Raw genomic sequence first — 14,024 nt, forward strand, 5'->3', positions numbered from 1 at the left:
TAACTCCACACCTTCCTCTCGTCTTTCCTTCCCATCTTTCCTCTTTATAACTGGTGGTATTTGTGTCCCACCTATGTCCCTCTGCAGTCACTGTTCTCGTATGTGCTGTCTGAGCACGACTGTGGGTGCCTGTGACTCGAACTCAGGGATTCCTCTCAGCCTATGTGCAGCAGACTTGAAACGCAGACCCAATGCCCTCTAGGAGCTGCCCTCAGCCAATAATGAATGGGAGCCGACATATAAATACCCACGCTTCCTTGCCCTTCTGGTGGGGCAACACTGAGGTGTATTCCACATCATCTCCTAGAAATCCATAAGCCCTAGTTGCCCACAGCAGTAACCTGCACATGAACATAGCCTGTAGTGGCTTCCTTCTCTTCCGTAACTCACTTTCCCACTCCTGTCAGCACTTTCTGGGTACCTGCCAAATAAACCACTTGCACCCAAATCCTTGTCTCAAGGTCAGCTTCTGGGGATGTCCGGCGCAAGACATTCTTCATATGCAAGAAACATGTTTGAGTGAGGGACTGACAGCCCAATTAGCCAAGTCATGATGGGAAAGAGGTCATGGCCACTTGTGTGACTCTGTGCGCAGTGAGCTTCGCTATTTGCACAACAAGCACATGCTATACTCAGCCCAGACCCCAAACCACAGATGGGCACCATTTGCTGCACGAGGACATTGTGTGAACAGGTAAAAATGGGTCAAGACAAATCCATCTTTCTTGGCAAACAACTTATTATGTCATTCTTCCTGTGAGGATCAGAAAGATCATTTTCAAGCATGAAGGTTAATACATTATTTGTCAAAGAATGTATTACCATCTAGAATATGTCCGTGACAACTTAGGTCCAGCAGCTTGCTAATGTCTATCATCAAATGGCTGATGAAGGAGAGCCAGCATTTGTTGAGCATTTATGATATCTAACATAAGAGAGCATTTATGATATCTAACATAAGAGTATTAACTAATTTAATCCTCACATCAATCTTACAGAGTAGGCACCACTTCTCTCCACAGTTTTCAGCTGAGGAAACAAGCAGAGGGAGGTGAAAAACTCATCCAAACACACAGAGCTAGGAAGGAAAAGAGACAGGACACAAACACAGGCAGCCTAGCTGTGAGCCTTCACTCTAAACCATGCTATGGCTCTGCCCATCTGTGGTATGCCTGTGTTGATAAGCCTGTTCTCAAAAGTCTGTTTATTTAACTGCACGCTACAGGATTAAAAGAATATCAAGACTGTGTTGCGAAGCATTGCTTGAAACCTAAGTCAAAGCCCAAATTTAATGTCCTCATCTTCCAAGTTTAAGAAATCTTATTTTGATACTCAAGCAACCCCTAATTAAGACAGAAGCCATCAGCTGAATGAAGAGAACATTATGTGGAGATGAGAATAATAGATTTCTTTTTTTTTTTTTTTTTTTTTTGAGATGGAGTTTCGCTCTTGTTGCCGAGGCTGGAGTGCAGTGGCGCGATCTTGGCTCACTGCAACCTCCACCTCCTGGGTTCAGGCGATTGTCCTGCCTCAGCCTCCCGAGTAGCTGGGATTACAGGTGTGCACCACCATGCTGGCTAATTTTGTATTTTTAGTAGAGACGGGTTTCATCATGTTGTTGTTGGTCAGGCTGGTCTCGAACTCCTGACCTCAGGTGATCCACCCACCTCGGCCTCCCAAAGTGCTGGGATTACAGGCATGAGCCACCGCGCCCAACCAGAATAATAGATTTCAAACTGACAGCTCTTTATACTTTTCAAAGCACTCTCACTATTCTTTTCCATTTGATCCTCTTAAGGCAAAAATGATTACCTTTTTTTACAAATGAACAAACTAAGACTCAGAGAGGCTAGGTGGCTTGCTCAGTGCCACAGCAAGTTAGAAGTGTGCTTAGGATTGAACTCCAGATCTCAGAATTAGCCCAGTGCTTCTTCCCTACACCACAGAGAAGCATCAGCCAAGGCTATATGTATGAATCTGGAGTCAGCATTCTAATTGTTAGATATTATCTTCAACGAAGCAACAGCTATCGTCTATTTCAACTACATACTGCTTCCTTTACTGTGGACCCAATAAGTACCCTACCTTTCTATTTTATTTTAATTTTTAAAATTTATTTAACTTTCTAAAGACAGGGTCTTTGTTGCCCAGGCTGGTGTGCAGGGGTGTGATCATAGCTCACTGCAACCTCAACTCCTGGGCTCAAGGGATTCTCCCTCCTCTGCCTCCTGAGTAGCGGGAACCACAGGCACATGCCACCATGCCCAGCTAAGTTTTAATTTTTTTTGTAGAAACAGTGTCTTGCTATGTTGCCCAGGCTAGTCTTGAACTCCTGGTCTCAAGCGATCCTCTCACCCTGGACTCCCAAAGTGCTGGGATTACAGACATAAGCCACTGCGCCTAGCCCACTTATTCATGGTTTTTTTTTTTTCTTTTAAGAGACGGAGTCTTGCTCTGTCACCCGGGCTGGAGTGCAGTGGCACAATCATAGCTCACTGTAGCGCCCAACTCCTGGGCTCAAGTGATCCTCTTGTCTCAGCCTCCCAAGTAGTTGAGACTATCCATAGGCACGTGCTGCCATGCCCAGGATCTCACTTTGTTGCCCAGGCTGTCAACCTCCCTTTTAGATTTGAAGTCCTTTCAGGAGAGAAACTGAGTTTCCTTCCTGAACTTGAATGTTGGGTCCTCCCAAGGATGGCCCCCTACTGCTCTCTGCTTCTATCCTTGGGTTCCATGAGCAAAAACTAGGCCTGGCCCAGCTGTCCCGCTAGGCGGGATTCCTAAAGACCTACCAGGAAACAGAGAAGGCAAAGGCAGAAGAAGACATAAGAAGTGGGACAACTCTACTCCTTGTCCATTCAAATTCAAAAGGGTCTCTTCTCTTTGTACAAACCACATAAACCCAGTGCTCATTGCAAGATAATTCTTATCAATGAGGGTGGCTGGGTTGGGTATCTTGAGGTCTGAGAGTCAGACATGAGCCAAGTGGGAGGGCAGTGAATGCAGCTCCTTCTCAGGAGGGTAGCTGCAGAGGCTGGGGCCCTGTCAGCAAGGCTGGAAGTGTCTCTTTAAGGCTTGAGCTCACTGATTCTGGGAGCACAGAGCCAGCCTGGGAGAAGGCAGGGGCCTACAGTTTATTTTATTTGACATTTTTCAACGTCAGGACACTTCAGAGCCAAAGAGGAAACGAATCCCATCTGTTCTGAGCCCCCAAGCACAGTTCAAGAGGACAGGCTGGGGAGCGGAGGAAGGGGCAGTGAAGAGAAAAATAAGAAGACTGGAACATCCAGCCACACACACAGGGCAGGAAGCAACCTGATGAGAGAGCCAGGGTGTGGCAGAAGGTGCCAAGGAATCCTTCTGTTCCCGACACACGCTTACAGCGCTCACTCAAGATGGAGCCTGCTGACTCTGTCTAAGGCCCTGTGGCCCTTGGCATAGGTTGCGGGACAGCAGTCCTGTCAGGGCTGTGGACCTCACACCTCTATGTAACGTGAAGGGCACCCTCTGGAGTTGTGGGACTTGGCAGTAGTGTTACTGCATTGGCCTGCAAGTCCCCATCCATTACTGCCACCCAGCTCAGACACAGCTCACACATTCACATACACAAAAATGGACCCATTGAGAGGGAAACCCACGTTAAAGTAGGGAGAAGATGGAGGGCCCTCTGACCTCCTCCCACCAGGCACGTGTGGCTCCTATACTCAGTGCCTGCATCCACCTCTGTATGGATACCCATCCTCTATTCCCCTCCCACTCCAATGGATGCCAGGGATGGAAGGACAGATGGCTGTGAAACTTATCTTCTTATTTAGATTAAATTCCAGACCTTCCTATTTTTAGAAAAACAAATTCCTTTTGTATTTTCAAGTGGTAAAAATGGCCCGAGCTGTCATCTAGGACAGTCAGCAGCCAACTCGAAGTTGTCTGCAGTGTCATGATTTGGATATTACCCTGGCGAGACTACTTCTAGTGTCAAGCGGGTGATCAGTCTAGGTGCCAAATTTTAAGAGGATCATTGACGTCTTGAGAGCTTCCAGAGGAGGGTGACCAGGACAACGAAAGTTTCGAAAAACTGGGTCATTTAAGAAAGTACTGAAATAAGCTAGGGACTTTTTCTTTTTCTTTTTGGTCTAGAGAATATTTGAGCTATATTAAGAACATGTTGAAATATTTGGATGAAGAGTTACACCCTTATTCTATTTTTCCCAGATGACAGAATTTGAATCAATAGGTAGAAGTTACAGTGAAGCAGATTTCAGCTAAATATTTAGAAACTTTCTTATAACTTAATTCTATATGATATGGAATAAGCTTCCCATCGCTGTGCCTATGCAAGCCAAGGATGAAAGACTGTCTGTCAGGGATGCTGTAGATAAGATTATTGTACTAGATAGGAACATGGACTAGTCTAAAATTACTGAGAGCTGGGCGCGGTGGCTCACGCTTGTAATCCCAGCACTTTGGGAGGCCGAGGCGGGCGGATCACGAGGTCAGGAGATCGAGACCACGGTGAAACCCCGTCTCTACTAAAAATACAAAAAATTAGCTGGGCGTGGTGGCGGGCACCTGTAGTCCCAGCTACTCGGAGAGGCTGAGGCAGGAGAATGGCGTGAACCCAGGAGGCGGAGCTTGCAGTGAGCCGAGATTGCGCCACTGCACTCCAGCCTGGGCGACAAAGCGAGACTCCGTCTCAAAAAAAAAAAAAAAAAAGACTGAGAAGCTTTAGAAAAATGTGGCTTTCTGGGTAGAAGACATTCTGCATTGGTAAGTCTGAGGCTTAGAGTTTGTATTTCTAAAAAACCCCATCAGCTATAAAACTCTTAGAAGAAAATGTAGGGGAAAAGCTGCATGGTGTTAGATTTTGCAATGATTTCTTAGATATGACACTCAAAGCACAGCCAACAAAAGAAAAAAAATAGATAAACTGGATTTCATCAAAATAAAAAGCTTTTGTGCATCAAAGGATACATCTACAGAATGAAAAGGAAACCCAACCCACAGAATAAAGAAAATATCTCCAAATCATATATGTGATAAAAGGTTCATATCTAGCATATATAAAGAACTCTTAACACTCAAAAAGAAAATAAACAACACAATTTAAAAATGGGCAAAGGACTTGGATATCTCTCCAAAGAAGATGTGCAAATAGCTAATAAGTACATAAAGATGCTCCATATTACTAATCACTAGAGAAATCAAAACCACAATGAGATAACCACTTCACCTCCATCAGGATGGGTTTTTTCTTTTTTTGAGTCGGAGTCTCGCTCTGTCGCCCAGGCTGGAGTGCAGTGGCACAATCTGGACTCACGGCAACCTCCACCTCCTGGGTTAAAGCAGTTCTCCTGCCTCAGCCTCCCGAATAGCTGGTATTACAGGCACGCACCACCATGCCAGCTAGTTTTTGTAGTTTTGGTAGAGATGGGGTTTCACCATGTTGGCCGGGGTGGTCTCCAACTCCTGGCCTCAAGTGATCTGCCCGCCTCAGCCTCCCAAAGTGCTGGGATTATAGGTGTGAGCCACCGTGCCTGGCCTGGATGGCTATTATAAATACAGACAAAACAGAAAATAGTAAGTGTTGGGGAGAATGTGGAGAAATTAGAACCCTCATTCATTGCTGGTAGAAATGTCAAATGGTGCAGCTATTGTGGAAAACGGTATGGCGGTTCCTCAAAAAACAAAACAAAACAAAAAAACCACACATAGAATTACCATATGATACAACAATTCCATTTCCAGGTATATACCCAAAAAGAACCGAAAGCAGGGACTTGAATAATATTTGGACACTAATGTTCAGAGCAACATTCTTCACAATAGCCAAAAGGTGGTAACAACCCATGAACAGATGAATGGGTAAACAAAATGTGGTGTATACATACAACAGAACAGAGTTCAACCTGAAAAGAGAATGAAATTCTAATGCTACAACATAAATGCTCCCTGATGACATTATGCTAAGTAAATAAGCCAGTCATTCAGCAACAACAACAACAACAAAGACTGTATAATTCAACTTATATGGGTTACCTAGAGTAGTCAAATTCATAGAGACAAAAAGTAGAATGGTGGCTCCCAGGAGCTGAAGGGAGGAGGAAAGGGAAGCTACTGTTTAATGGGTACAGAGTTTCTCTTTGGGGAGAAGACAGAATTCTGGAGATGGATGTGATGGTGGTTACACAGCAGTGTGAATGTACTGAATGCCACTAAACTGTACACTTTAAAATGGTTAACATAAAATGGTAAATTTTATGTTATATATATATATTACCGCAATTTTTAAAAATAAATCCTTTTTAAAAAACATGTATGATTGGCTGGGCGCGGTGGCTCACGCTTGTAATCCCAGCACTTTGGGAGGCCGAGGCGGGCGGATCATGAGGTCAGGAGATCGAGACCACGGTGAAACCCCGTCTCTACTAAAAAATACAAAAAATTAGCCGGGCGTGGTGGCGGGCGCCTGTAGTCCCAGCTACTCGGAGAGGCTGAGGCAGGAGAATGGCGTGAACCCGGGAGGCGGAGCTTGCAGTGAGCCGAGATCGCGCCACTGCACTCCAGCCTGGGCGACAGAGCAAGACTCCGTCTCAAAAAAAAAAAAAAAAAAAAAACATGTATGATTATTCTGGTAGCAGCATCAGAGTCACTTTCTTCCTTCTAGTTTGCTGACTTCAGTTTGAAGAATTTGCCTTCTTTGGTTTGCTGACTAATGACCTGAAAGGGGCCTGGTCACTGGAGGGAGTAGGGAGAGCTGACTTGAGACTGAACAGGGGCTTGGGAAGAGCCGTCAAAGGGATGATCCCCCCGCAGATAAACAGAGTGTGGAGAAAGCGCCAGAATTACTGTCATCTTTTATGGCTCACTCGGATAGCTTGGAGCCGATTATGTCACCCAGTGGGGAAAGATCAGCTTTGCTGCTGGCCCAGTGCTGGGAGCTCTTGGGAGGTAGGAAAGTAAATTGCAGTGGGCCGAGGCTGATGGGTGGGCAGGGGTGTCGCAGTGTGGCTGAGGGGGGAAGCGCTGAAGCTATCCCTACAGGGAACAGTCCTACCCCTTTCATGACTAGAAAAACAGTTTTTTAAGAAATAGGACATTTTCTAAATTATAACATCTAGATGGAAACCACAGTGGGGATGAGAAGACCAACAGGAGGCTGAGCAACGACAGCTCAGGTTTGCATGTTCACTTAAAGGGTCGCTGGAATTCAGGTTGCCCTGTTACTAATGAAAACAACAGCAACACTTAACCATGAAAACACATAATTGAGGAGTGACTGTTTACATTAAATTACTGGGGATTATAAGTTGATTCCCTTCAACTCTGACTTCTCAGATGGCCATGTTTACAGTCCCGGCAGGGAAGTTAACAAACTCGTGTTAAGGGTTACTGCTAACTGAAGGTTGACCATAAAAAATGCATATGAAATGATCTTGTAAACTAGCATCACAGTTTACAGTAAGGTCCACTTTATGGATATTGCCATGCCAACAATTGATTCTGTGTTCCCCATGCAAACTCTAGGCTTCCCAGGGCTTACAGCTGGGGGCTGTGCAGGGAAGGCAAGTTCTTATTCATGCTAGTCTCGGTGAACTCTAATTTTTAAAAAATGGATTCGGGAACACACATCCTGTCCAGAGGGAAGAGGATAAAGCAAGGGTGTCAGAGTGGGGATGAAGGGGGTCTTTCCTACCCTTTGCCCCTGCATTCCATGCCCCCACACCCTATTATCTATGCCCCTAGGATTGACCAGCTGCTGCTAGATCTGTCTTTGCTGCTGATTCTGAGTGAGTGGGACTCTGGTCAGACTACACACCCCTGATGGTAAGAATCATGTCTCTCCATCAGTCTGGGACTCTAATAACAACAAAAATAATAATAGCAACAAAAATAAAAGCTATAATTTAGTGAGCATTTACAATGAGCCAGGAATTATTCTAAGTACTTTACATATATTAACCCATTGAATCCTCATCATAACCCTGAGATAAGTTCTACTATTATCTGCTTTTGACAGATAGACAAATGAAACAAAGCCTGGGGAGGTGAACTAGTTTGCTCAAGCTCATACAGCTAGTTAAGAGCCGGAAGTCCTGCGACCTTCCTCAGACTGGGACGTCTCCAAGCAGGGCTGTTGTACCTTCCAACACTTGGGGTATTTTCTGCCATGGCCATCAGGTGGGTTGGTGGGGTGAAGGGCTCTCAGAGGGATCTCGTTTCCATCAGTTTGGGAGCTATGCTGGGCAGGAGTCCCGTCACCTCCATCAGTCTGGGAGCTGTGCTGGGCAGGGGTCCCGTCACCTCCATCAGTCTGGGAGCTGTGCTGGGCAGGGGTCCCGTCACCTCCATCAGTCTGGGAGCTGTGCTGGGCAGGGGTCCTATCACTTCCCCTGTCTGGGAGCTCCCTAGGGTCTGGGGCTATGGTCCTTCTAACACATGGGGGACTTTCTAAAGACTCAGCCCCACAGGGCTTGCGCCACCCTCTGCACCCTCCTGGGATTCTCAGAGGAGGGCAGTGACCTGACACTTCCTCAGGCAGCCCCTGGCAGCTTCCTAGGGCAGAGGCTGTGTGGAGCAGCTCCTCACACACCTTGGCTCTCCTTCCTGCCCAGCACAGGCCTCTGACCACAGAAGGAGCTCAGGATCTGTGCATTGCATAGCTTTTCTCCGGTCCCAGCTCCAGGCTGGCGGATCTGAGCGTGAGCGAGAGGTTGGGCTGGCCCCTGGGATTTAACAGGCAGTAAACAACTCCATTCATGCGTCAGTTGTTTTGCTCCAGAGCAGCCTCATCAGCTGGACAAGCCCTAACCAGATCCCTCCAAGTTCTCCGCAGGGGTGGAGATGGGGGTGGGGAACAGTGGATGGCCTGGAGCTTGGCTTTTCCGAGGAGAGGCTACTTTCCACTCCCTTGAAGTCTGGGATTTTTACTGGGGAGAGGCAGGCCCTGGCAGTAAGATATTAAGTCCCTGAGAAGGAAGCGAAGGGGTGCTGCTGCTACTCGTATGGCCCCTTGGCGGAGGAGGGTACCAGCAAACCAAGAAGGGAGAGTGGAAGTGGCAGTCGGCTGAGAGGTGCTCCAGAGAAGCTTCCAGAACCACTGCCTCTCTCTCCTGTCTCTGGGCTTGGAAGAGTTGGCCAGGATCCCCCTAAGCCCCCAGCACTTCATTCTTCCTATCCTCTCTTCTATCCTCCCAGACCAGAAGAGGACAGCAAGAAGGAAGTGCTGGGGGCTTGGGGTCCTGGCCAACTCTTCCAAGATTGGAAGGCATAGGCACAACTCTGTCAATTAAGGCAGCAAAATATAAGAAGATGAGGATCCCTGCAGGGCAAAAGGCAGGAAAGAAGGATTTGACATGCTGGGTGGGGATTAGGAAGTTGCATGATTGGTAGAAGGTTTGCACAGGAAGAAACCCAAGGAGCAGAGACTGAGGACCACAGGGGTGGGATAGGGAACTGAGGGGTTAGGAACCCCTGGCAAAGGAAGTGGAGCTACTGCTGCTACTCACTGTTTGACTAGCGATTTCACCCACAAGCTCTCATTTTCTCTTCTTAGGTAGACAGATACGATGTTAATAACCTTTTTGGCTTTTTTTTTTTTTTGCAAATGGGAAAGCAGATTTAGTTGTCCAGGGTCTACACAGAGTTCGCATAAGAGCTGGGAATAAAATGCCTTTCCAAGGCTCTTTGAGTCAGTTTATTGAGGACAAAGAGCCAGGGAGGAGGGTGACAGAATGACAGCTACAGAGACCAATGAGGGGGGGCGCCTTCATTGACCAATCAGCTCCTCGGATGTAGGCCCTGCCCACACCACACCCAAGTCTAGAATAAACCACATCGAATTTCAGAGGCAATCACAAAGTGTACACAGCACACTTTTGTGTGCTTTCATCGCAGCATAGCAAACCAAAACCCCTGTTTTGGGTTCCACTCCACTTTTAAGGCATCCCACCCCAGTGGTCTTTCCATCATCCTCCGCCGCCATCCAAGAAGCCCCTGCGCTTACCCGGTAGTGATGTCGTCATCCTCCGTCATGGTCTTGCCCATGAGGTCACTGTCGCTCATGTAGCCGGACTTGAGGTCCACCTCATCCGAGTCCAGGGATTCGACCAGCTCCAGGCGGGAGATATGGCTGAGCTTGCTGGGGCTGCGCATGGGCATGGTGTGGGAGTAGTGGGCCCGCTCCCCGTGCATGTACCAGGCGGGCGTCCCCTCCGAGCGGCAGCTCCCACCCACAGAGGGCGCGTCACCAGCCTGCAGCCGCGGACTGGACTGGCCATAGCGCCATGACAGAGGGGACGAGCGGTTGGAGAGGCTGGACACGCTGCGTGGGTTGGCGTCATCGCTGTCATAGCAGGTCGTCTCCAGGGAGCTGGGTGGAGAGCAGAAGGCACTACTTAGTCCTTGGCACAGCCGCTGTTGTGCCCTGTCCCCTCACACACACCCCAGCAATGCCTCCCCTCCACCCACAGGCCCTCTCACCTCCTCCCCACCTGCCCAAGCTCCACCTCCTCCATGAGGCCTCTGATTGTGTGTTACCTTTGTGATACGTTATCTGTTTGACAAAGGAAATGATCTTAAGTGGCTAGGGAAGAAATCCTGTATATTGTTAAGAGCCTAGATTGTGTAATATGACCTGGGTTTGAATTCTTTTTTGCTATTTGTTAGTAAATGAGCTCAAGGAAAGTAAATAACTAAAGCTTCAGTTTCCCCATCTGTACAATGGGGATAATGGCATAACATCTACCTTATAGAGTTGTAAGGATCACATATGTACAGACAGAACACATTGCCTAGTATATGGAAGGGGTCAACAGATCTGGAGGCAAGTGGGAGAGACTGGTCACTTGAGCTTAGAAGGCCTTGATCATTTTGTTAATGGTGTGTCCATCACCTCTCTTCTATTAATTAGCTGAGGGCTAGCTGATTCCCAAACATCAGATACAGGAAAGCTGAAGAAGAGTGCAGAGAGTATATGAAAAGCTTTGGGAATCTGGGATGTATGGCAGGTCCCCAGTAAGACTGGTCCAAGCCACAGGCCTAGGGCAGCAGAGGAAGTAGAGCCTCCCCAGAGAATAGGAGCAGCCTTAACTGGACAAAGGAGAGGACACAGGGAACCGGACATGGGGGTGAAGCCAAATGTCCGGAGTCTCAAGCCTCAGGCCCTGCTAGACCAGGCCAAGGGAGCAATGCCCAGGTTAGTGCTGGATGGCCTGAGACTAGGGGAGCCTGGGGGCCTAGGGAAGGAGATAGGGCCATGCGGGCTGCAGAGAGGAAATACAACTGGAATCTGGTTGAAGGGGTGGCTTGGACTTGGGTTCAGACTGAGACCCATAATTCCATCTAGCCTAGCAGTGGGGCCAGCCCAAATCAGCCTTAGGCAGGGTCTCCATAACTTATCCTAACTTAAGCCAGCCAGGACTAAGTAAGCAAAACGGGGTTTGGTGGCCAAGAAAGCTGGGGCAACTGAGGCAATCTGTGGCTGGACATGAGTTACCTGAGCCCAAGCAATCATTGCTCTGTGAACACATCCATTGCTTAGCCACTTTGGGGGCTGGAATGGGAGTGGGACATTGATTTTTCCATTCTGGTTTCTATCAAGTTCCTTGAAAAGAAGAAAAATTTCCAAAGTTGTCTCTATTGGACCTGAGAAAATACGGTCTTATTTTCTAAGCAGCAGAACTTGAGGGATCCAAACGCTCTTGAAACTGAGTGTGCTGGGGTCCTGGCAGTAGTCCTGTGGGCAAGATGGGGGAGGCCCTGGCCAGTCAGGGCAATCAGTGGCAGCTGCTTCTGGCCCTCTGGGGGGCTTCCTGACCGGGTCCATGCCCAGCCGCTCCCCTCCTGGCCCTGCCAACTCTGTTTACTTATTTATTTGTTTTTGAGACAGGGTCTTACTCTGTTGCCTAGGCTGGAGTGTAGTGGTGCAAACACGGCTCACTGCAGCCTTGACCTCCCAAGCTCAAGTGACCCTCCTGCCTCAGCCCCAGAGTAGCAGGGACGACAGGCACACATGAGCACATCCGGCTAATTTTTGTATTTTTTATAGAGATGGGGTTTTGCCATGTTGTCCAGGCTGGTCTCGAACTCCTGAACTCAAGCAATCCTCCCACCTCGGCCTCCCACAGTGCTGGGGTTACTGGTGTGAGCCACTGCACCCTGCTTCTGGCAGCCCTTTAGGAACCCCTTTGTGTTCTGCAGCTCTGCCTCATACAGTGTCTTGTTTCGGCTTCTAATTACCGTGGACCCAGACATCATATCTCCTTGGACAGAAACGGACGTTCCCCGAAGCCAGAGACTATAGTGATGGTGCGACTTTGCCTGCCTTGCTCACTCACTATTGTATTTCAGCACTTTGCATGGCACCTGGCCTGCAGCTGGTGCTCAAGAATGAATCAAAGAGGAGCAAACCCACGATGGGTGTGTGAGTAAAAAGCAAGGAAGTTCTCATCAGAAAACTCAGTCCAGCGCCCTATGCAGTAAGTGCTTGATAAAAGCAAGCTGACCTTGACCATGGGATGAGACACGGGAGGAAGAGGATGATGCTAACCATACTAAGGGGGTGGCGGGGGCCTCCAGGGGAGGTGGTTTGGGTAGTTAGCCTACACCACGGTTATATATTAGTGTGGGAGTGAGGGCTGCACTCAGCATCTGGGTTCCTCAATTCTATTCCTGGCCTGCCCGTTTAGTTCTTTGTACTAAAAGTGCCTCTTCCCCTATTCCACAGCTCTCTCTTTTTTTTTCAGTTCCCCCAAACACATCTCTAGACATCTCTAGACCTAAGCTGGTGAGGGGGATTCTAGCTCAAATCCTCAGTTCTTGAATTCCAGCCCTGCACCCACCCTTCAGGCTTGCCTTTCTCTGGGGAGGACACAGTTTCAGTTTCATTTCCTCTCCAGCCACAGTCTGACCCAGACTCTCCTCGCTGGGGGAAATGAACCAGTAGAAATAGAGGAAGCAGCACAGGAGTAAAGGCTTCTGAAAAGGAATGGAATCCAGTTATCCTGGGAGTTCCTGGGTGAAAACAGCTTTGTAGGAAGCACACACTGGACTATAAGCTCCGAGGATGAAGCTTGTGTGTGTTCTGGGGAGCCAGTGCCCAGCACTGTGCCTGGCACACAGCTGGCATGGGTTCTGAGCATGCTGCGTACAGAGTGACTCTGGCAGGTGCCTCCCTGCCCCCAGCCTCATTCTCTAACCCAGGGAGTATGTATATATCCTGTCTACTTCCAGGGTTAAGGGAAGGGCTCATTGATAGAAAGCTGTTTAAAAAGTAAAAGAGCCGGCAGGGCATGGTGGCTCACATCTGTAATCCCAGCACTTTGGGTGGCTGAGGTGGGTGGATTACCTGAGGTCAGGAGTTCTAGACCGGCCTGGCCAACATGGTGAAACCCCATCTCTACTAAAATACAAAAATTAGCCAGGTGTGGTGGCACACACCTGCAGTCCCAGCTACTTTGGAGGCTGAGGCAGAAGAATCGCTTGACCTGGGAGACAGAGGTTGCAGTGAGCTGAGATCATGCCAAGGCACTCCAGCCTGGGAGACAGAGTGAGACTCTGTCTCAAAAAAAAAAAAAAAAAAAAAAAAAAAGAGCCATAAAAAGTTAAAAAGTCAGGGAATCATTGTTTTGGCTATCAATGTGGAACAGGAATAATATAAACCAAAGCCTAAGAGAGGAAGTGGCTCTAGGTCCACAGTAAACAGAAAAACCAGCTCTGGGGCTCTTGGTTCCTTTCCTATAAATGGAGGCAGAAGCCAGAGGCCCTAGACTCTCCCCCTAAACCAGTTAGCATTATGCAAAAGGCTTGATTGAAGCCTCCCCTTTCCCATTAGAAGCAGAAAACCAATAGCCCCTGCCTAGGGTCAAGCTGTCCGGCTTAACGGAGGGGCTGGGGGCTGGCTGCTCTGAGTCAGTGGCACCAGGAGGCTGGAGCTGCTACTTCTCTCATACTTCTGTGAGTGAGTCATTTGGGATGTGGCCCTCTCAGCAACTAAGCACTTTCTGGTGTCTTTGGCATGAGGCTGG

At 48.2% G+C, this 14,024-nt stretch overlaps 1 protein-coding gene across 4 annotated transcripts in view; it reads right to left on the minus strand.

The window, feature by feature from the left end:
* Nucleotides 1-14,024, minus strand: part of NAV1 (neuron navigator 1) — a 283,952-nt gene that overhangs the window by 93,833 nt on the left and 176,095 nt on the right. For all 4 annotated transcript variants that reach the window (XM_032136971.2, XM_058430891.1, XM_058430890.1 and 1 more), the window contains one exon: nucleotides 10,004-10,369. In XM_032136971.2, coding sequence (XP_031992862.1) covers nucleotides 10,004-10,369 — 366 coding nt within the window. The remainder of the gene's footprint in view (nucleotides 1-10,003; nucleotides 10,370-14,024) is intronic.

Source organism: Hylobates moloch, unplaced genomic scaffold, assembly GCF_009828535.3.
Source record: "Hylobates moloch isolate HMO894 unplaced genomic scaffold, HMol_V3 SCAFFOLD_18, whole genome shotgun sequence".
NCBI lineage: Eukaryota > Metazoa > Chordata > Mammalia > Primates > Hylobatidae > Hylobates > Hylobates moloch.